Genomic DNA, 24,914 nt, shown 5'->3' with positions numbered 1-24,914 from the left:
ACGACAACATTCCGACCGAGAGCACGAGAACCATTCCGACCCAGAGCACGCGAACCATTCCGACCCAGTGCACGAGAGCCATTCCGACCCAGATCATGAGAAGCTTTCCGACCCAGTAGCCGAGAACTATTCCAGTCCAGCGCAAGAGAGCCGTTCCGACCCAGTGCACGAGAGCCATTCCGACCCAGTGCACGAGAACCATTCCGGCCCAGAGCACGAGGGCCATTCCGACCCTGTGCACGATAGCCATTCCGACCCAGAGCATGAGAGCCATTCTGACCCAGAGCACGATAGCCATTCCGACCCAGAGCATGAGAGCCATTCTGACCCAGTGCACAAGAGCCATTCCGACCCAGAGCACGATAGCCATTCTAACCAAGAGCATAAGAGTCATTCTGACCTATAGCACGAGTGCAATTCCAGACGAGAGCACAAGAGCCATTCTGACCCAGAGCATGAGAGCCATTCCAATCCAGTGCATGAGAGCCATTCTGACCCAGAGCACGAGAACCATTCCGACCCAGAGCACGAAAACCATTCCGACCCAGTGAATGAGAGTCATTCCGACCGAGAGCACGAGAACCATTCCAACCCAGAGCATGAGCGCCATACTGACCCAGTGCACGAGAACCATTCTGACCACGAGCACGAGAGCCATTCCGACCCAGAGCACGAGAGCCATTCCGACCCAGAGCACGAGAGCCATTCCGACCCAGAGCACGCGAACCATTCCGACCCAGTGCACGAGAGCCATTCCGACCCAGATCATGAGAAGCTTTCTGACCCAGTAGCCGAGAACTATTCCAGTCCAGCGCAAGAGAGCCGTTCCGACCCAGTGCACGAGAGCCATTCCGACCCAGTGCACGAGAACCATTCCGGCCCAGAGCACGAGGGCCATTCCGACCCAGTGCACGATAGCCATTCCGACCCAGAGCATGAGAGCCATTCTGACCCAGTGCACAAGAGCCATTCCGACCCAGAGCACGATAGCCATTCTGACCAAGAGCATAAGAGTCATTCTGACCTATAGCACGAGTGCAATTCCAGACGAGAGCACGAGAGCCATTCTGACCCAGAGCATGAGAGCCATTCTGATCCAGAGCACGAGAACCATTCCGACCCAGAGCACGAGAACCATTCCGACCCAGAGCACGAAAACCATTCCGACCCAGTGAATGAGAGTCATTCCGACCGAGAGCACGAGAACCGCTCCGGCCCAGAGCACGAGAACCATTCCAACCCAGAGCATGAGCGCCATACTGACCCAGTGCACGAGAACCATTCTGACCACGAGCACGAGAGCCATTCCGACCCAGAGCACGAGAGCCATTCTGACCCAGAGCACGAGAGCCATTCCGACCCAGAGCACGAGAACCATTCCAACCCAGTGCACGAGAGCCATTCTGACCCAGAGCATGAGAGCCATTCCAACCCAGTCCACGAGAACTATTCTGACCCAGAGCACGAGAGCCATTCCGACCAAGAGCATGAGAGTCATTCCGACCCATAGCACGGGAGCCATTCCAGCCGAGAGCATGAGAGCCTTTCTGACCCAGTGAATGAGAGCCATTCTGACCGAGAGCACGAGAACCGTTCCGACCCAGTGCACGAGAGCCATTCCGACGCAGACACGAGAGCCGTTCCGACTGAGCACAAGAACCATTCCGACCCACAGCACGAGAACCATTCCGACCGAGAGCACGAGAGCCATTCCGACCCAGAGCACGAGAACCATTCCGACCCTGTGCACGAGAGCCATTCCAACCCAGAGGACAAGAGCCATTCCAAACCAGAGCACCAGAACCATTCCGACCCAGAGCATGAGCCATTCCAACCCAGTGCATGACAACATTCCGACCCAGTGCACGAGAACCATTCCGACCCACAGCACGAGAACCATTCCGGCCCAGAGCACGAGGACCATTCTGACCCAGTGCAGGAGAACCATTCCGACCCAGAGCACGAGAGCCATTCCAAACCAGAGCATCAGAACCATTCCGACCCAGAGCATCAGAACCATCCCGACCCAGAGCACGAGAGCCATTCCGACCCAGAGCATGAGAACCATTCCGACCCACAGCTCGAGAACCATTCCGACTGAGAGCACGAAAATCATCCCGACCCAGTGCACGAGAGCCATTCCGACCCAGTGCACGAGAACCATTCCGGCCCAGAGCACGAGGGCCATTCCGACCCAGTGCACGATAGCCATTCCGACCCAGAGCATGAGAGCCATTCTGACCCAGAGCACGATAGCCATTCCGACCCAGAGCATGAGAGCCATTCTGACCCAGTGCACAAGAGCCATTCCGACCCAGAGCACGATAGCCATTCCAACCAAGAGCATAAGAGTCATTCTGACCTATAGCACGAGTGCAATTCCAGACGAGAGCACGAGAGCCATTCTGACCCAGAGCATGAGAGCCATTCCAATCCAGTGCACGAGAGCCATTCCGACCCAGAGCACGATAGCCATTCGGACCCAGAGCATGAGAGCCATTCTGATCCAGAGCACGAGAACCATTCCGACCCAGAGCACGAAAACCATTCCGACCCAGTCAATGAGAGTCATTCCGACCGAGAGCACGAGAACCGTTCCGACCCAGAGCACGAGAGTCATTCTGACCCAGAGCACGAGAGCCTTTCCGACCCAGAACACGAGAGCCATTCCGACACAGAACACGAGAACCATTCCGACCCACAGCACGAGAACCATTCCGACCCCGTGCATGAGAGCCATCCAACCCAGAGGACAAGAGACATCCCGACCTAGAGCACAAGAGCCATTCCGAACCAGAGCACGAGAGCTATTCCGACCATGTGCACGAGGGCCTTTCCGACCCAGAGCACGAGAGCCATTCTGACCCAGAGCACGAGAGCCTTTCCGACCCAGAACACGAGAGCCATTCCGACCCAGAACACGAGAACCATTCCGACCCACAGCACGAGAACCATTCCGACCCCGTGCATGAGAGCCATCCAACCCAGAGGACAAGAGACATCCCGACCTAGAGCACAAGAGCCATTCCGAACCAGAGCATGAGAGCCATTCCGACCATGTGCACGAGAACCATTCCGACCCACAGCACGAGAACCAATCCGACCGAGAGCACGAGAGCCATTCCGTCCCAAAGCACAAGAACCATTCTGACCCGGTGCACGAGAGCCATTCCAACCCAGAGGACAAGAGCCATTCCGACCACGTGCACAAGAGCCGTTCCGACCCAGAGCACGAGAACCATTCCGACCACGTGCACGAGAACCATTCCAACCCAGATCATGAGAGCCATTCCGACCGAAAGCACGAGAACCATTCCGACCGAGAGCATGAGAGCCATTCTGAACCCGTGCACGAGAGCCATTCCAACCGAGAGCATCCGAGTCATTCCGACCCGGTTCACAAGAGCCATTCCGACCCAGAGCACGAGAGCCATTCCAAAACAGAGCACGAGAACCATTCCGACCCAGAGCACGAGAGCCAGTCCAACACAGAGCACGAGAGCCATTCCAACACAGAGCACGAGAACCATTCCGACCCAGTGCACGAGAGCCATTCCAACCCAGAGCACGAGAACCATTCCGACCCAGTGCACGAGAGCCATTCCAACACAGAGCACGAGAACCATCCCGACCCAGTGCACGAGAGCCATTCGAACCCAGAGCATGAGAACCATTCCGACCCAGAGCACGAGAGCCATTCCAACCGAGAGCACGAAAATCATCCCGACCCAGAGCACGAGAGCCATTCCGACCCAGAGCATGAGAACCATTCCGACCCACAGCTAGAGAACCATTCCGACTGAGAGCACGAAAATCATCCCGACCCAGAGCACGAGAGCCATTCCAACCCAGAGCACGAGAACCATTCCGACCCAGTGCACGAGAGCAATTCCGACCAAGAGCACGAGAGCCATTCCGTCCCAGAGCACGAAAACCATTCCGACCCCGTGCACGAGAGCCATTCCAACCCAGAGCACGAGAACCATTCCGACCCAGAGCACGAGAGCCATTCCGACCGAGAGCACGAGAACCATTCCGACCGAGAACACGAGAGCCATTACGACCCAGAGCACGAGAGCCGTTCCGACCCAGAGCACAAGAACCATTCCAACCCAGATCATGAGAGTCATTCTGACCGAGAGCACGAGAACCATTCCGACCGAGAGCACGAAAGCCATTCTGAACCCGTGCACGAGAGCCGTTCCGACCGAGAGCACGTGTGCTGTTCTGACCCAGATCATGAGAGCCATTCCGATCCAGTACACGAGAGCCATTCCGACCGAGAGCACGAAAATCATCCCGACCCACAACACAAGACCCATTCCGATCGAGAGCATGAGAACCATTCCAACCCAGAGCACGAGAACCATTATAACCAGAGCACGAGAGCCATTCCAACTAAGAGCACGAGAACTATTCCGACCCAGAGCATGAGCGCCATTCCGACCCAGACACGAGAATCATTCTGACCCAGAGCATGAGAGCCATTCCAACCCAGTGCATGAGAGCCATTCCAACCCAGTGCACGAGAGCTATTCCGACCCAGAGCAAGAGAGCCATTCCGACCCAGAGCATGCGAGTCATTCCAACCCATAGCAGGAGAGCCATTCCAGCCGAGAGCATGCGAGCAATTCTGACCCAGTGCACGAGAACCATTCTGACCCAGTGCACGAGAACCATTCTGACCTAGTGCACGAGAGCCATTCCGGCCCAGAGCACGAGAGCTATTCCGACCCAGAGCATGAGAGCCATTTCGACCCAGAGCATGAGAACTATTCCGACCCAGAGCACGAGAACCATTCCGACCCAGAGCACGAGAACCATTCCGACCCAGAGCACGAGAACCATTCCGACCCAGAGCACGAGAACCATTCTGACCCAGTGCACAAGAATCTTTCAAACACCGGCGCACGAGAACCATTTCGACCCAGTGCATGAGAGCCATTCCGACCGGGAGCACGAGAATCATTCCGATCCAGAGCATGAGAGCCATTCTGACCCAGTTCACGAGAACCATTCCGACCGAGAGTACGAAAATCATCCTGACCCAGAGCACAAGAACATTCTGACCCAGAGCATGAGAGCCATTCCAACCCCGACAAGAGAATCATTCCAACCCAGAGCACGAGACCCGTTCCGACCCAGAGCACAAGAACCATTCCGACCTAGAGCACGAGACCCATTCTGACCCACAGCACAAGAACCATTCCAAACCAGAGCACGAGAGCCGTTCCGACCCAGAACACGAGAACCATTCCGACCCAGAGCACGAGAACCATTCTGACCCAGAGCACGAGAGCCATTCCAACCCAAGAGCATGAGATTCATTCCGATCCAGAGCACGAGAACCATTCTGACCCAGAGAACGAGAGCCATTCCGACCCAGAGCATGAGAGCCGTTCCAACCCAGAGCACGAGAACCATTCCAACCCAGAGCACGAGAGCCATTCCGACCAAGAGCACGAGAGCCATTCCGACCCAGACACGAGAACCATTCCAACCCAGAGCACGAGAACCATTCCAACCCAGAGCACGAGAGCCATTCCGACCAAGAGCACGAGAGCCATTCCGACCCAGACACGAGAGCCATTCTGACCCAGTGCACGAGAGCCATTCCGACCCATAGCACAAGTACCATTCCAACCCAGAGCATGAGAACCATTCTGACCCAGAACACGAGAGACATTCCGACCCAGTGCACGAGAACCATTCCAACCGACAGCACGAGAGCCATTCCGACCGAGTGTATGAGAGCCATTCCGACCGAGAGTATGAGAGCCATTCCGACCGAGAGTATGAGATCCATTCCGACCGAGAGCACGAGAGCCATTCCGACCGAGAGTATGAGAGCCATTCCGACCGAGAGCACAAGAACCATTCCAACCTAGAGCATGAGATCCATTCCAACCCAGTGCTCAAGAGCGATTCCAAACCAAAACCAGAGAGCCATTCCGACCCAGTGCATGAGAGCCATTCTGACCCAGAGCACGAGAGCCATTCCAACCGACAGCACGAGAGCCATTCCGACCGAGAGTACGAGAGCCATTCCGACCGAGAGCACGAGAACCATTCCGACCCAGAGCACGAGAGCCATTCCGGCCACGTGCACGAGAACCATTCTGACCCAGAGCACGAGAACCATTCCGACCCAGAGCATGAGGGCCATTCCGACCGAGAGCACGAGAACCATTCTGATCCAGAACACGAGAGCTGTTCCGACCCAGAGCACGAGAACCATTCCGACCCGGAGCACGAGAGCCATTCCGACCGAGAGCACGAGAGCCATTCCGACCCAGAGCACGAGAGTCATTCCAACCCGGTGCACAAGTGCCATTCCAACCCAGAACCAGAGAGCCATTCCGATCCAGAGCATGAGAGCCATTCTGACCCAGTGCACGAGAGCCATTCCGACCTAGAACATGAGAGCCATTCCAACCCAGATCATGAGAACCATTCCGACCTAGACCACAAGAGCTATTCCGACCCAGAGCATGAGAACAATTCTGACCCAGTGCACGAGAGCCATTCCGACCTAGAACATGAGAGCCATTCCGACACAGAGCACGAGAGCTATTCTGATCCAGAGCACGAGAGCCATTCTGATCCAGAGCACAAGAGCCATTCCGACCCAGTGCACAAGAGCCATTCCAACCCAGTGCACGAGAACAATTCCAACCTAGAGCACGAGAGCCATTCCGACCCAGAGCACGAGAGCCATTCCGACCAAGTGCACAAGAGCCATTCCGGCCCAGAACCAGAGAGCCATTCCGACCCGGAGCACGAGGCCATTCAGACTCAGAACCAGAGAGCCATTCCAACTCAGAGCATGAGAGCTATTCCAACCCAGTGCACGAGAGCCATTCCGACCCAGAGCACGAGAACCATTCCGACCGAGAACCAGAGACCCATTCCAACCCAGAGCACGAGAGTCTTTCCAACTCAGTGCATGAGAGCCATTCCAACCCAGAACACGAGAACCATTCCGACCCAGAACCAGAGAACCATTCCGACTTAGAGCACGGGAGCCATTTCAACCCAGTGCACGAGAGCCATTCCGACCCAGTGCACAAGAACCACTCTGACCCAGAGCACGAGAGCCATTCCGACCTAGAGCATGAGAACCATTCCTATCCAGTGCACGAGAGCCATTCCAACCCAGAACACGAGAGACATTCCAACCCAGTGCACAAGAGCCACTCCAACCCAGAAACAGAGAGCCATTCCGATCCAGTGCACGAGAGCTGTTCCGACCCAGAGATTGAGCGCGATTCTGACCAGTGCACAAGAACAATTCCGACACTGTGCACGAGAACCATTCCAACCCAGTGCACAAGAGCCATTCCGACCCAGTGCACGAGAGCCATTCCGAACGAGAACATGAGAGCCATTCTGACCCAGTGCACGAGAATAATTCCAACCTAGAGCACGAGAGACATTCCGACCTAGAGCACGAGAGACATTCCGACCCAGAGAACGAGAGACATTCCAACTCAGGGCACGAAAGCCATTCCGACCCAGGACACGAAAGCCATTCTGGTACCCAGACCATGAGAACCATTCTGACCCTGTGCATGAGAGCCATTCTGACCCACTGCACGAGCGCCATTCCGACCCAGAACACAAGAGTCATTCCGACCCAGTGCACAAGAGCCACTCCGACCTAGAACCAGAGAGCCATTCCGACTTAGAACCAGAGAGCCATTCCGACCCAGAACCAGAGAGCCATTCCGACTCAGAACATGAGAGCCATTCCACCCCAGTGCATGAGAGCCATTCCGACCCAGCGCAAGAGAACCATTCCAACCCAGAGCATGAGCGCCATACTGACCCAGTGCACAAGAACCATTCTGACCCAGAGCACAAGAGCCATTCCGACCGACAGCATGAGAGCCAAACCGACCCAGAACACAGAAGCCATTCCAACCCAGTGCACGAGAGCCATTACAACCCAGAGCACGAGAACCATTCCGACCCAGTACACGAGAACCATTCCAACCCAGTACATGAGAACCATTCCAACCCAGAGCACGAGAACCATTCTGACCCAGAGCACAAGAGCCATTCCAACCCAGTGCACGAGAACCATTCCGACCCAGAGCATGAGTGCCATTCCGACCCTGACACGAGAACCATTCCGACCCAGACACGAGAACCATTCTGACCGCGAGCACGAGAGCCATTCTGACCCAGAGCACAAGAGCCTTTCCGACCGAGAGCACGAGAACCATTACCATCCAGAGCACGAGAGCCATTCCGACCCAGAGCACGTGAACTATTCTGACCCAGAGCACGAGAGCCATTCTGACCCAGAGCACGAGAACCATTCCGACCCAGAGCATAAACGCCATAATGACCCAGTGCACAAGAACCATTCCGACCAAGAGCACGAGAGCCATTCCGATCGAGAGCACGAGAGCCATTCCGACCCAAGCACAAGAACCATTCCGACCCAGAGCATAAACGCCATAATGACCCAGTGCACGAGAGCCATTCCGACCCAGTGCACGAGAACCATTCTGATCCAGAGCACGAGAGTCATTCTGACCGAGAGCACATGAACCATTCCGACCCAGCGCATGTGAACCATTCTGACCCAGTGCACGAAAGCCATTCCGACCTAGAACATGAGAGCCATTCCGACCCAGGGCACGAGAGCCATTCCGAACCAGTGCACGAATGCTATTCCGACCCAGTTCACGAGAACAATTCCGACCTACAGCACGAGTGGTATTCCGACCCAGTGCACGAGAACAATTCCGACCCAGTACACGAGCGCCATTTTGATCCAGAGCCCAAAAGCCATTCCGACCCAGAGCACGAGAGCCATTCCAACCCAGAGCACGAGAGCCATTTCAATCCAGAGCATGAAAACCATTATGACCCAGAGCACGAGAACCATTCCGACGCTGAACCGGAGAGCCATTCCGATTCAGAGCACGAGAGCCATTCCAACCAAGTGCACGAGAGCCATTCCAACCCAGTGCACGAGAGCCAGTCCAACCCAGTGCACGAGAGCCATTCCAACCCAGAGTACGAGAGCCATTCCGATCCAGAGTATGAGAACCATTCTGACCCAGAGCACAAGAACCATTCCGACCCAGAGCATGAGCGCCATTCTGACCCAGAGCACGAGAACCATTCCGACCTAGAGCACAAGAACCATTCCAACCGAGAGCATGAGAACCATTCCGACCCAGTGCACAAGAACCATTCCGACCCAGAACATGAGATCCATTCCAGAGAGACATTCTGACCCAGTGCACAAGAACCATTCTGACCGAGAGCACAAGAACCATTCCAACCTAGAGCATGAGATCCATTCCAACCCAGTGCTCAAGAGCGATTCCAAACCAAAACCAGAGAGCCATTCCGACCCAGTGCATGAGAGCCATTCTGACCCAGAGCACGATGCCATTCCGATCCAGAGCACGAGAGACATTCCGACCCAGTGCACGAGAACCATTCCAACCGACAGCACGAGAGCCATTCCGACCGAGAGTACGAGAGCCATTCCAACCGAGAGCACGAGAACCATTCTGACCCAGAACACGAGAGCTGTTCCGACCCAGAGCACGAGAGTCATTCCAACCCGGTGCACAAGTGCCATTCCAACCCAGAACCAGAGAACCATTCTGACCCAGTGCACGAGAGCCATTCCGACCTAGAACATGAGAGCCATTCCAACCCAGATCATGAGAACCATTCCGACCTAGAGCACAAGAGCTATTCCGACCCAGAGCATGAGAACAATTCTGACCCAGTGCACAAGAGCCATTCCGACCTAGAACATGAGAGCCATTCCGACACAGAGCACGAGAGCTATTCTGATCCAGAGCACGAGAGCCATTCTGATCCAGAGCACAAGAGCCATTCCGACCCAGTGCACAAGAGCCATTCCAACCCAGTGCACGAGAACAATTCCAACCTAGAGCACGAGAGCCATTCCGATCCAGAGCATGAGAGCCATTCCGATACCCAGACCATTAGAACCATTCTGACCCAGTGCACGAGAGCCATTTCGACCAAGTGCACGAGCGCCATTCCGACCCAGAGCATGACAGCCATTCCGACCCAGTGCACAAGACCCACTCCGACCCAGTGCACAAGAGCCATTCTGACCCAGAGCCTGACAGCCATTCCGACCCAGTGCACAAGAACCATTCCAACCCAGTGCACGAGAACAATTCCAACCTAGAGCACGAGAGCCATTCCGGTACCCAGACCATGAAAACCATTCTGACCCTGTGCACGAGAGCCATTCCGACCCAGTGCACGAGAACAATTCCAACCTAGAGCACGAGAGCCATTCCGACCCAGAGCACGAGAGCCATTCCGACCAAGTGCACAAGAGCCATTCCGGCCCAGAACCAGAGAGCCATTCCGACCCGGAGCACGAGGCCATTCAGACTCAGAACCAGAGAGCCATTCCAACTCAGAGCATGAGAGCTATTCCAACCCAGTGCATGAGAGCCATTCCGACCCAGAGCACGAGAACCATTCCGACCGAGAACCAGAGACCCATTCCAACCCAGAACACGAGAACCATTCCGACCCAGAACCAGAGAACCATTCCGACTTAGAGCACGGGAGCCATTTCAACCCAGAGCACGAGAGCCATTCCAACCCAGTGCACGAGAACAATTCCAACCTAGAGCACGAGAGCCATTCCGATCCAGAGCATGAGAGCCATTCCGATACCCAGACCATGAGAACCATTCTGACCCAGTGCACGAGAGCCATTTCGACCCAGTGCACGAGCGCCATTCCGACCCAGTGCACGAGCGCCATTCCGACCCAGAGCATGATAGCCATTCCGACCCAGTGCACAAGACCCACTCCGACCCAGTGCACAAGAGCCATTCCGACCCAGAGCCTGACAGCCATTCCGACCCAGTGCACAAGAGCCATTCCAACCCAATGCACGAGAACAATTCCAACCTAGAGCACGAGAGCCATTCCAACCCAGAGTACGAGAGCCATTCCGGTACCCAGACCATGAGAACCATTCTGACCCTGTGCACGAGAGCCATTCTGACCCAGTGCACGAGAGCCATTCCGACCCAGAGCACGAAAGCCATTCCAACCAAGTGCACAAGAGCCATTCCGGCCCAGAACCAGAGAGCCATTCCAACCCGGAGCACGAGGCCATTCAGACTCAGAGCCAGAGAGCCATTCCGACTCAGAGCATGAGAGCTATTCCAACCCAGAGCACGAGAGCCATTCCGACCCAGAGCACGAGAGCCATTCCGACCCAGAGCACGAGAACCATTCCGACCGAGAACCAGAGACCCATTCCAACCCAGCGCACGAGAGTCTTTCCAACCCAGTGCATGAGAGCCATTCCGACCCAGAACACAAGAACCATTCCGACCCAGAACCAGAGAACCATTCCGACTTAGAGCATGGGAGCCATTTCAACCCAGTGCACGAGAGCCATTCCGACACAGTGCACAAGAGCCACTCTGACCTAGAGCACGAGAGCCATTCCGACCTAGAGCATGAGAACCATTCCGACCCAGTGCACGAGAGCCATTCCAACCCAGAGCACGAGAGACATTCCAACCCAGTGCACAAGAGCCACTCCAACCCAGAAACAGAGAGCCATTCCGATCCAGTGCACGAGAGCCGTTCCGACCCAGAGATTGAGCGCGATTCTGACCCAGTGCACAAGAACAATTCAGACATTGTGCACGAGAACCATTCCGACCCAGTGCACGAGAACCATTCCGAACTAGAACATGAGAGCCATTCTGACCCAGTGCACGAGAATAATTCCGACCTAGAGCACGAGAGACATTCCGACCTAGAGCACGAGAGACATTCCGACCCAGAGCACGAGAGACATTCCAACTCAGGGCACGAGAGCCATTCTGACCCAGGACACGAAAGCCATTCTGGTACCCAGACCATGAGAACCATTCTGACCCTGTGCATGAGAGCCATTCTGACCCACTGCACGAGAGTCATTCCGACCCAGTGCACAAGAGCCATTCTGACCTAGAACCAGAGAGCCATTCTGACCTAGAACCAGAGAGCCATTCCGACCTAGAACCAGAGAGCCATTCCGACCCAGAACCAGAGAGCCATTCCGACCCAGAACCAGAGAGCCATTCCGACCCAGAACCAGAGAGCCATTCCGACTCAGAGCACGAGAGCCATTCCAACCCAGTGCACGAGAACCATTCCAACCTAGAACCAGAGAGCCATTCCGACCCAGAACCAGAGAGCCATTCCGACCCAGAGCACGAGAGCCATTCCAACCCAGTGCATGAGAGCCATTCCGACCCAGCGCACGAGAACCATTCCAACCTAGAACCAGAGAGCCATTCCGACCCAGAACCAGAGAGCCATTCCGACTCAGAGCACGAGAGCCATTCCAACCCAGTGCATGAGAGCCATTCCGACCCAGCGCAAGAGAACCATTCTGACCCAGAACACAAGAGCCATTCCGACCGAGAGCATGAGAGCCAAACCGACCCAGAACACAGAAGCCATTCCAACCCAGTGCACGAGAGCCATTCCGACCCAGTGCACGAGAGTCATTCCGACCCAGTGCACGAGAACCATTCCGAACTGGAACATGAGAGCCATTCTGACCCAGTGCACGAGAACAATTTCGACCTAGAGCACGAGAGACATTCCGACCCAGGGCACAAGAGCCATTCCGACCCAGGGCACAAAAGCCATTCTGGTACCCCGACCATGAGAACCATTCTGACCCTGTGCTTGAGAGCCATTCTGACCCACTGCACGAGTGCCATTCCGACCCAGAGCATGAGAGATATTCCGACCACGAGCATGAGAGCCATTCCAACCCAGAGCACGAGAGCCATTCTGACCGAGTGCACAAGAGCCACTCCGACCTAGAACCAGAGAGCCATTCCGATCTAGAACCAGAGAGCCATTCCGACCTAGAACCAGAGAGCCATTCCGACTCAGAACACGAGAGCCATTCCAACCTAGTGCATGAGAACCATTCCAACCCAGAGCATGAGCGCCATACCGACCCAGTGCACAAGAACCATTCTGACCCAGAGCACGAGAGCCATTCTGACCCAGAGCACGAGAGCCATTCCGACCCAGAGCACGAGAGCCATTCCGACCCAGAGCACGAGAACCATTCCGACCCAGAGCACAAGAACCATTCCGACCCAGAGCATAAAAGCCATAATGACCCAGTGCACAAGAACCATTCCGACCCAGAGCACGAGAGCCATTCCGATCGAGAGCACGAGAGCCATTCCGACCCAGAGCACGAGAGCCATTCCGACCCAGAGCATAAACGCCATAATGACCCAGTGCACAAGAACCATTCCAACCGAGAGCATGAGAACCATTCCGACCCAGTGCACAAGAACCATTCCGACCCAGAGCACGAGAGCCATTCCGATCCAGAGTATGAGAACCATTCTGACCCAGAACACAAGAACCATTCCGACCCAGAGCATGAGCGCCATTCTGACCCAGAGCACGAGAACCAATCCGACCTAGAGCACAAGAACCATTCCGACCGAGAGCATGAGAACCATTCCGACCCAGTGCACAAGAACCATTCCGACCCAGAACATGAGATCCATTCCAGAGAGACATTCTGACCGAGAGCACAAGAACCATTCCAACCTAGAGCATGAGATCCATTCCAACCCAGTGCTCAAGAGCGATTCCAAACCAAAACCAGAGAGCCATTCCGACCCAGTGCATGAGAGCCATTCTGACCCAGAGCACGAGAACCATTCTGACCCAGAGCACGAGAGCCATTCCGACCCAGAGCACGAGAGCCATTCCGACCCAGAGCACGAGAGCCATTCCGACCCAGAGCACGAGAGCCATTCCGACCCAGAGCACGAGAGCCATTCCGACCCGGAGCACGAGAGCCATTCTGACCCAGAGCACGAGAGCCATTTCGATCCAGTGCACAAGACCCACTCCGACCCAGAACCAGAAAGCCATTCCAACCGAGAGCACGAGAGGCATTCCGACTCAGAGCACGAGAGCTATTCTGACCCAGAGCATGAGAACCATTCCGACCCAGTGCACGAGAGCCATTCTGACCGAGAGCACGAGAGCCATTCCGACCCAGAACCAGAGAGCCATTCCAACCCAATGCATGAGAGCCATTCTAATTCAATTCATCAAAAGCTCACTTTGATCCATTTAAAGCTTCAATGCATTCCAGAAGTTTCTCTGTCTACTGCTCTTAACAAATTCACACATCACAGTTCAGAAACAAAATTACTGCAGTCGAAACAAAGCAACTATCTTTAAAACTGTACCCAGTTGTTATCAAACACTTCAGTCAATCTGTATGTTCCTGTCTGTACCGTAGACAATACAGCAACAGTTCTCAGCAAGTGGGACAAAAGTAAAGTGAATGCATAAAAGCTCACTGAAATTACTCTTACCGATATTTACTTTCCTTCATTTCAGCAAATGTTTACAAGGTGGACACAATGCTCATTCACTGTAGAAACAATAACCGTCTCTGCTGGATTTCTGCTTCCTGCTGCTCGCTCTGGCGTAGTAATATGAAAGCAAATCCTGATACAGTCAGGCTAAACAGTTTCTCAACATTGCTATGAAGTTGAAGGCTGAGTGCAAAACTGTGGTAATCGACACTGCCAAGGATAGGTGGGGGGTGGAAAGGTCTAGTTTGCTGGAAGTGCAATTAAATAATTCAGTTTTATTTAAATACTTTTAATACTTAACAATTTCAAAACATATTAAGCAGAGATTATAATCAGTACTTATGACCAAATAAAGGTTACAGTGGCAGCACAGGAGCAAAGGCTCAGTAGCAAGAAACAGAAAATTTGTGACTGGTTGTTTTTGGAATGAGGAAAGTGTACAATAAAACTAGTTCCCAGTGGGTCAGTACAAAGACCATTGCTGATCTATGTCAAATTGTTTTGATTTGTCAACATTTAGCTTGCATTTAGTTACATATAGTGATCAAGTAATCAAAACTTTTCAATTGATTTAACCCATTATTTCCTGTTTAATCACGCTCTGTGCAGGGCATTACTATAACATGCGACTGACTCTTTACGTGTTCAGCTAACAAGTGAGATGTGCCACAATGTGCGTAGGCATTGACAGAGGTGCTCCTTTACCTGCAGGAAATGTTTATATTATCTCTCTTAAGATGAGAACTAGGTGTGGATAATGTGGTAAAAATATTCTACAGAATATTTATTACAGCTGACTGTTATGCATAAGCATTGAATTCAAAGACATTGAAGTGTTTAGAGTCATAGAGATGTACAGCAGAGAAACAGACCCTACAGTCCAACTCATCCATGCCAACCAGATATCCCAACCTAATCTAGTCCCACTTGCCAGCACCCGGCCCATACTTCCAAAGCCTTCCTACTCATGTACCATCCAGATGTCTTTTAAATGTTGCAATTGTACCAGCCTCCACCACTTCCTCTGGCAGCTCATTCCATACACGCACCACCCTCTGCATGAAAACGTTGCCCCTTACTTCTCTTTTATATTTGTGCTAATACAATGCTTTTCGTCAACAATGAGTACCATGCTTCAAATGACCCAAGAGTTCTGCATTTTTAGAGTTTCAGTACTGAGGGAGTTCTGCAATATGGAGTTTGTTATCTTTATACCATCCATTCATGTGCTATAATACAATGATGATATCATTAGTATGTCCCTGATTGTGACACATAAAATAACACTCCATGTATCTTCATGCCAGTGTAAGCTACACCTTTATTATTTAACAGTTGAAACAAATGCTGTGAAGGTTGACTAGATCCACTTTGGAATGATTATCCAATGTTAGCAATTCACAGAAACATAGAAACAGGAGTAAAAGTGGGCCATTCAGCCCTTTGACCATGCTCCCCCATTCATTATGATCATGGCTAATTCACAAATTCAGTCTTCTATTCTCACTTTTCCTTTGATACCGTCAGCTCCAAGAAATAAGTCGAACTCCTCTTGAAAACATGCAATATTTTGTCCTCAACCACTTCTGTGATAAAGCTTTCCAGAGGTTCATCACGTTTTGGCACTATCTTGCACTCAAGATATTTTTCATCAACCTAGTCAGAGCTGTTTTTGTACATTTCTGGAACAGGTGGCACTTGACCCTTGGCCTCCTGGCACTGAGGTAGTGTGCTGGAAATAAAATTCCTGCATTCTCATATTAAATGTGAAACAATTTAGTGAAACCATCCAAAGTCCTCAATAAACTACCTGACTGATAAATTCAGGTTAAAAACATTCATCGATTTCAAGTATTATGCTTGTAACTGCTGCTTGTCTAACACATGCAACCCTTAGGCTTCTTATTCAAATAAACAGAATGTTTTTCACTTTTTCCAAGAAAAGGATCTTTCTGGGAGCTTCATATGTGCTTTCAACCCATGATGCTTTTACTCAACTACCAAAATTACTTTGCTTAACCTTTGCAAATTCAACATAGGTTCTCCTCAAGTTTCAAAACTTTTGCCTGTATCATTCAGGGACTAACTTTTCAACCCCCCAGAATTGTTTTCTTGATAGGATCATAATCCCGAGAAACCACCTCTGACAGTGAAGCACAAAATTCATGTACTTGCCTGTCAACTTGCTCTGCATAAGCATTCACAAGCTTTTTGACCGCTGCTCCTTCATCATGTGGAGTGAAGAGAGGCACACAAGCACAGAATTGAAAGGCAGAGAGATCAAAAGATCATTCAAATGGTGTGAGTGGAGTGTCAACAGGCTGAATCATAAGTCTCTGCGGGTGATCAAAAGTGTCAGATGATGTGAGTAAAGTGTCAACAGAATAACAAGTGAGTAGCCATTTGGTGCTTTTTCAGCACTACCTTATTTTTTACTTTTTGTAATCACCTCCCTGCTACAATTCATTGGATTATAGGTCATCCCTTCACTTGCTATTCAGCTGTTGACACTTTACTCACACCATCTGACACATTTGATCACCTGCAGAGACTTGTTATTCAACCTGTCAACACTTCACACACAATTTGTCTGTTCTTTTGATCTCTCTGCCATAAAGTCTGCACCTTTGTGCCTCTCTTCACCTCACCTGATGAAGGAGCAGCGCTCTGAAAGCTTGTGATTTCAAATAAACCTGTTGGATTATAACCTGGAGTCATGTGACTGCTTACCTTATCTACCCCAGTCCAACACTGGTACCTCATGCATAAGCAATATCCAGTTTTCCCCTAACCAACTAATTTGTCTCATCAGTTTTCTCCCAATTCCTTCGTCTCCGCCGCATCTGCTCCCAGGAGGACCAGTTCAAAATACGTACAACACAGATGGCCTCCTTCTTCAAGGACCGCAATTTCCCCCCCGACGTGGTCGATGGTGCCCTCCACCGCATCTCCTCCACTTCCCGCTCCTCCGCCCTTGAGCCCCGCCCCTCTAACCGCCACCCGGACAGAACCCCACTGGTCCTCACCTACCACCCCACCAATCTCCATGTACAGCGCATCATCCACCGTCACTTCCGCCACCTCCAAACAGACCCCAGCACCAAGGATATATTTCCCTCCCCTCCCCTATCAGCTTTCCGTAGAGACCACTCCCTCCGCGACTCCCTTGTCAGATCCACACCCCCCACCGACCCAACCTCCACTCCCGGCACCTTCCCTTGCAACCGCAGGAGGTGCAACACTTGCGCCCACACCTCCCCCCTCACTTCTCTCCAAGGCCCCAAAGGAAACTTCCATATCCGCCACAGATTCACCTGCACCTCCACCCACATCATCTACTGCATCCGCTGCAGCCGGTGTGGCCTCCTCTATATTGGGGAGATAGGCCGCCTACTTGCGGAGCGATTCAGAGAGCACCTCTGGGCCACCCGGACGAACCAACCCAACCACCCTGTAGCACAGCATTTCAACTCCCCCTCCCACTCCACCGAGGATATGCAGGTCATTGGACTCATCCACCGCCAAACCACAACAACGCGACGGTCGGAGGAGGAGCGTCTTATCTTCCGACTGGGAACCCTCCAACCACAGGGGATGAACTTGGACTTCACCAGTTTCTTCATCCCCCCTCCCCCCACCTTGTCTCAGCCGAATCCCTCCAGCCCGGCACCGCCTTCCTGACCTGCAGTCTTCTTCTTGACCTCTCCGCCTCCATCCTACTCCGACCTATCACCCTCACCTTGACCTCTTTCCACCTATCACATTTCCAACGCCCCTCCTCCAAGTCCCTCCTCCCTACCTTTTATCTTCTCCTGCTGAACACTCTCTGCTCATTCCTGAAGAAGGGCCTGTGCCCGAAACGTCGAATCTCCTGTTCCCTGGATGCTGCCTGACCTGCTGTGCTGTTCCAGCAATAAAGTTTCAATTTTGACAGTATTAGGCAAGAACTTTCATAAACTGATTGGGGGCAAATGTTCGCAGGTAAAGGGACAGCTGGAAAATGGGAAGCCTTCAGAAATGAGATAACGAGATTCCAGACAAAGTATATTCCTGTTGTGTGAAAGGAAAGGCTGGTAGGTATAAGGAATGCTGGATGACTAAAAAAATTGAGGGTTTGGTTAAGAAAAAGAAGGAAGCATATGTAAAGGATAGACTGAGTGAATTTTTAGAAGACTATAAAGGCAGTGGGAGTATACTTAAGAGGGAAATCAGGAGGGCAGAAAGGGGACATGAGATAGCTTTGGCAAATAGAATTAAGGAGAATCGAAAGAGTTTTTATAAATACATTAAGGACAAAAGAGTAACTAAGGAGAGATTACGGCCCCTCAAAGATCAACAAAACGGCCTTTGTGTGGAGCTGTAGAAAATGGGGGAGATACTAAATGAGTATTTTGCATCAGTATTTACTGTGGAAAAGGATATGGAAGATATATACTGTAGGGAAATAGATGGTGACATCTTGCAAAATGTCCATATTACAGAGGAGGAAGTGCTGGATGTCTTGAAACGGGTAAAGGTGGATAAATCCCCAGGACCACCAATAGTCACAGGTGAGGTGCCGGAAGACTGGAGGTTGGCTAACGTAGTGCCACTGTTTAAGAAGGGTGGTAAGGACAAGCCAAGGAACTATAGATCAATGTGCCTGACGTCAGTGTTGGAGGGATTCCTGAGGGACAGGATGTACCTGTATTTGGAAAGGCAAGGACTGATTAGGGATAGTCAACATGGCTTTGTGCATGGGAAATCATGTCTCACAAACTTGATTGAGTTTTTTGAGCAAGTAATGAAGAGGATTGATGAGGGCAGAGTGGTAGATGTGATCTACGTGGGTTTCAGTAAGGCGTTCGATAAGGTTCCCCATGGGAGACTGATTAGCAAGGTTAGATCTCATGGAATACAGGGAGAACTAACTGTTTGGATACAGAACTGGATCAAAGGTAGAAGACAGAGGGGAGGGTTGTTTTTCAGACTGGAGGCCTGTGACCAGTTGAGTGCCACAGGATCGGTGCTGGGTCCTCTACTTTTTGTCATTTAGATAAATGATTTGGATGCAAGCATAAGAAGTACAGGTAGTAAGTTTGCAGATGACACCAAAATTGGAGGTGGAGTGGACAGCGAAGAAGATTACCTATGATTACAACAGGATCTTGACCAGATGGGCCAATAGGCTGAGAAGTGGCAGATGGAGTTTAATTCAGATAAATGCGAGGTGCTGTGTTTTGGGAAAGCAGATCTTAGTAGGACTTATACACCTAATGGTAAGGTCCTAGGGAGTGTTGCTGAACAAAGACAGCTTGGAGTGCAGGTTCATAGCTCCTTGAAAGTGGAGTCGCAGGTAGATAAGATAGTGAAGAAGACTTTTGGTATGCTTTCCTTTATTGGTCAGAGTACTGAGTACAGGAGTTGGGAGGTCATGTTGTGGCTATACAGGACATTGGTTAGGCCACTGTTGGAATATTGCATGCATTTCTGGTCTCCTTCCTACCGGAAAGATGTTGTGAAACTTGAAAGGGTTCAGAAAAGATTTACAAGGATGTTACCAGGGTTGGAGAATTTGAGCTATAGGAAGAGGCTGAACAGGTTGGGGCTGTTTTCCCTGGAGCGTTGGAGGATGAGGGGTGACCTTATAGAGGTTTACAAAATTATGAGGGGCGTGGATAGGGTAAATAGGCAAAGTCTTTTCCCTGGGGTCGGGGAGTCCAGAACTAGAGGGCATAGGTTGAGGGTGAGAGGGGAAAGATACAAAAGAGACCTACGGGGCAACTTTTTCACACAGAGGGTGGTACGTGTATGGAATGACCTGCCTGAGGAAGTGGTGGTGGCTGGTACAATTGCAACATTTAAGAGGCATTTGAATGGGTATATGAATAAGAAGGGTTTGGAGGAAAATGGGCTGGGTGCTGGCAGGTGGGACGAGATTGGATTGGGATATCTGATTGGCATGGACGGGTTGGACTGAAGGGTCTGTTTCCATACTGTACATCTCCATGACTCTAGATAAATGTGTGGTTCTGCATTTTGCAAATCAGGACAGGACTTGTACACTTAATGGTAAGGAACTGGGGAGTGTTGCTGAACAAAGAGACCTTGGAGTGCAGGCTCATAGTTCCCTGAAAGTGAAGTCCAGGGTAGACATAGTAGTGAAGAAAGCATTTGCTATGCTTGCCTTTAATGGTCGGTGCATTGTGTATGGGAATTGGGAGGTCATGTTGCAGCTGTACAGGACGTTGGTTAGGTCACTTTTGGAATACTGCATGCAATTCTGGTCTCCCTACTATAAGAAGGACGTTGTGAAACTCGAAAGTGTTCAGAAAAGATTTACAAGGATGTTGCCAGAGTTGGAGGATTTGAGCTATAGGGTGAGGCTGACAAGACTGGGACTATTTTCCCTGGGGTGTTGGATGCTGAGGGGTGACCTTATAGAGGTCTATAAAACCATGAGGGGCATGGATACGGTAAATAGACAAGGTGACAGTGAGGACTGCAGATGCTGGAGATCAGAGTTAAGAGTGTGTTACTGGAAAAGCTCAGCAGGTCAGGCAGCATCCAAGGAGCAGGAAAATTGACCTTTCGGACTGAAACCCTTCATCAGGAATGATGAGGGCTGATGAAGGGCTCCGACCCGAAACGTTGATTTTCCTGCTGCTCGGATGCTGCCTGACCTGCTGTGCTTTTCCAGCAACACACTCTCAATATTAAATAGACAAGGTCTTATCCCAGGGGTGGGGCAGAGCAAAACTAGAGGGCATAGGTTTAAGGTGAGAGGGGAAAGATTTAAATGAATCTAGAGAACAACTTTTTCACACAGAAGGTGGTGCATGCATAGAATGAGCTGCCAGGGAAGTGGTAGAGTCCAGTACAAATACATTTAAAAGGCATCTGGATGAGTTAATTCTTTATTCTGCTCCTTGTTTTTCACTGCACTTAGAATTCCACCTCTAATTTCTTTATTCTTTCACCATGTTCAAAATGCTTTAACTGTACCTCAATCAGTACTGACGTTAACGTCTCATTACTTTATCTAACTGGTTTCTCATGTATCTCTATTAAGCCCGAGTGTCCTGCTAGTCTTCTATTCAGGAAAGGGATTGTTTTGATACTTTCATTTGCAGGCTGGATGTTTGTCTTGCCGCATTGACCTCACGCAAAGCATAGTCACCTGGTCAGAAGCCAATCAAAACTTTGTTGTCAAACAATTGTTCATTAGTTCAGAATCCATAGGCTCCATCCTGTCTGCTTCAGCTTTTACTGTTCCAGCAGTGTATACAACTCACAATGTTCCCATACTTAAAATTCCAGCCATCTCTTTACACAGTTTGTTTGATCTAAAGCATCACCCTCCATTGAGGTCCAAGCAAAAGGAAAATGAAAATATGTCATCTTTACTGTAAACTTTATATTGAAGCAATTCTGTGATTTTCATATTAGTTGAAAGTTGTATGCCACTTTGCCACTTTATTTTACTATTTTAAAGATTCTTCCATTGCAAGCATCAAGAGCCACTATTAAAAAACGCCCATAAGCAGGTAGTTGCTTTAATAAAAGCACATTAATGGATGTCTAGGCTAATGAATTCTCTACAGGATAGCTATATGCCAATGCATAAATTTGAGATGATGCACACAATTATCAATAAGTATGAAGTGAAAACATACGCCTTCTTATACCAAATAAAAGGGAAATAAATGATCTCGAGGAACTTAGATATCTCACTGACAGGCATAAGGATTTATTAAAGTAATAAAAAAGGGTTTAATGAAGGAGGATCCTAGGAATACCTGAAACTTCAGGAAGTAACAGGAAAGTGCATCAGTAAGATGTCATGACCCTTAATTTTTTTTATTACCTATTTTTCTAATCAACCTGTTCAGAGATATTATGCATACTTCTGGAGCAGGTGAGATACCACTACACCACAAGATGGCACCTTCATTATCTGTAAAAACAAGTCAATTATTAACCACACACCACCTAATCAGAGACTGACCACGCAGTGGCCCAACCAGTGTTCAGGACAATCAATAACCATATACAGATGTAATGGTTAGTGAGTGTTTAAAATACCAACTTTTAGCAACCAGGCATGCATCAAGAAGAATGAGTAGACTTCTGCCAGAAGATCACATCTCGTGGCAATGCCATACTGAAGAACTGGTGTTCCAACATTAACAGACTGTTTAAACTGCCTCGGTTAAATTATGCATTTTTATAAGTACTGTAAACAACTTAATAAATTCTGTGAACCTTGTAAAGATGAACCTATACCTGCTGTGAGGAGTTAGTTGAAAATAGGCACTCTCGTTAATGTCAACTCTCCCAGTTCAAGAATAATTTTAAGTCCCATGATGATATTACATTTAATAACATAGACTTGAGTGTACAGTACACAGATTCAAAATTCGAAGATTACAGAAAACTGGTGAAATGTGAGGAGAGTTACTTTCAACTACAGAAGAACATGGGGAGATTGGTGGAACGTGCAGACATCTGGCATGTGGAAGATCAATTTTAGGGCAGAGTTGTAAATTATTACACTTTGGTCAGAAGGATAAGAATTGGCAATTTAAAATAAAGGATACAACTCTATAGAGAGCTCGGAAACAGAAAGGAGTGGATTATTAGTGCACTGCTCCCATTGTCGGAAGGGATATGAACCAGAGGATACAGATTTAAGCAATGAGCAAAGGAATTAATGGCCTAATGAGAAAAATCTTTTTAATATCAGTAAAGGATACATGGCAGAGGACTACACCTGAGTGAAGTGTACACTGAGTGAATTGTAAATTAGGTTACATGGGACATTCTGATAATCTATGTTTAAACCTTAAAAAGATTTAGGAGTCTGGCTCTGACATAGAATTAAGAGCACTTAAGTGTGTTATGTTGCCTTATTAAACAAGGAACTTCCTGGTAATTGCAGTTTGTTGTCAATCAACAGAAAGCAGTTGGGTCAGTCATTGTTAATTACTGAAGCAGAAAGCTAAGCTAGCTAATGGCGAACACAGGATCCACATAAAATCTAGTTTTTCAAACTGCACAGCCAGTAAGGGGCAAACGATCAGAAGACTATGCACAAGTATGAGGTACACAGAATAAGAAATGATTTAGATTCACATGGATTTGGATGCACAAGAGACAGAGTAAGGTTCAGTAAGCTGAAATAAGGCTTATTGCAAATTGTAAAGTATGTTACGTGTGCCAAATTTATCAGTACTAGCACGATTTATCGGTAGGTGTGAGGTTAAAAGTTAACACCAAGTAAAATAAAGTTAGTAGAAGTAATTTAAAGCAAAATAAAGTTAGCAACAGTAAAGTTAAGACATGGCAGGGTAGCTCAGTTGTGTGGAACACGAGTGTTGTAATATGTGGAAGTTTTGGATTCTACTGGAGACATAGGCCACCACATGAACAAGATGGCAGCAGAGAAGGACACTCCTGCAAGAGCTCTGCCTGTTCTTTTTCATTTTAATTTTATTCTTTATTTATCATCTTCTTCTCGCCCATTCGCACCGGAGGCGAATTCTGGCCCAGTAGCAGGTGTCAGCAGCAAGTCCATGGAGCAGCAACCTCCAGAGCAGCACGGAAGTTGTGAGTCCTGAAAAAGCCCTGTAGCAGGGAATGGGGAAACAATCCCGGAGCAGGGAGCGGGGAGCGGGGAAACGGCCCCGGGAGCGGGGAGCGGGGAAACGGCCCCGGGAGCGGGGAGCGGGGAAACGGCCCCGGGAGCGGGGAGCGGGGAAACGGCCCCGGGAGCGGGAAGCGATGAAACGGCCCCGGGAGCGGGGAGCGGGGAAACGGCCCCGGGAGCGGGGAGCGAGGAAACGGGGAGAAAGTGAGGTCTGCAGATGCTGGAGATCAAAGTTGAAACTTTATTGCTGGAACAGCACAGCAGGTCAGGCAGCATCCAGGGAACAGGAGATTCGACGTTTCGGGCACAGGCCCTTCTTCAGGAATGAGCAGAGAGTGTTCAGCAGGAGAAGGTAAAAGGTAGGGAGGAGGGACTTGGAGGAGGGGCGTTGGAAATGTGATAGGTGGAAAGAGGTCAAGGTGAGGGTGATAGGTCGGAGTAGGATGGAGGCGGAGAGGTCAAGAAGAAGACTGCAGGTCAGGAAGGCGGTGCCGGGCTGGAGGGATTCGGCTGAGACAAGGTGGGGGGAGGGGGGATGAAGAAACTGGTGAAGTCCAAGTTCATCCCCTGTGGTTGGAGGGTTCCCAGTCGGAAGATAAGACGCTCCTCCTCCGACCGTCGCGTTGTTGTGGTTTGGCGGTGGATAAGTCCAATGACCTGCATATCCTCGGTGGAGTGGGAGGGGGAGTTGAAATGCTGTGCTACAGGGTGGTTGGGTTGGTTCGTCCGGGTGGCTCAGAGGTGCTCTCTGAATCGCTCCGCAAGTAGGCGGCCTGTCTCCCCAATATAGAGGAGGCCACACCGGCTGCAGCGGATGCAGTAGATGATGTGGGTGGAGGTGCAGGTGAATCTGTGGCGGATATGGAAGTTTCCTTTGGGGC

At 50.5% G+C, this 24,914-nt stretch overlaps 1 protein-coding gene across 2 annotated transcripts in view; it reads right to left on the bottom strand.

Moving 5' to 3' along the window:
• The window catches only part of tub (TUB bipartite transcription factor), a 467,593-nt gene that overhangs the window by 250,898 nt on the left and 191,781 nt on the right, over positions 1-24,914 (bottom strand). The window contains exon 1 of one of the 2 annotated variants that reach the window (XM_043705828.2): positions 14,403-14,486. The exons of the other annotated variant lie outside the window; for it this stretch is intronic. Within the exon in view, the coding sequence (XP_043561763.2) occupies positions 14,403-14,422 (20 nt within the window). The 5' untranslated portion in view covers positions 14,423-14,486. Of the gene's footprint in view, positions 1-14,402; positions 14,487-24,914 lie in introns of those variants that run through there. 2 annotated transcript variants of the gene reach the window in all.

Source organism: Chiloscyllium plagiosum, unplaced genomic scaffold (assembly GCF_037043375.1).
Source record: "Chiloscyllium plagiosum isolate Xiang-an unplaced genomic scaffold, Cpla_swu_hap1 HiC_scaffold_18, whole genome shotgun sequence".
Lineage (NCBI taxonomy): Eukaryota > Metazoa > Chordata > Chondrichthyes > Orectolobiformes > Hemiscylliidae > Chiloscyllium > Chiloscyllium plagiosum.
The sequence above is the reverse complement of the archived record's forward strand: the minus strand, read 5'-3'. Positions and strand labels throughout refer to the sequence as shown.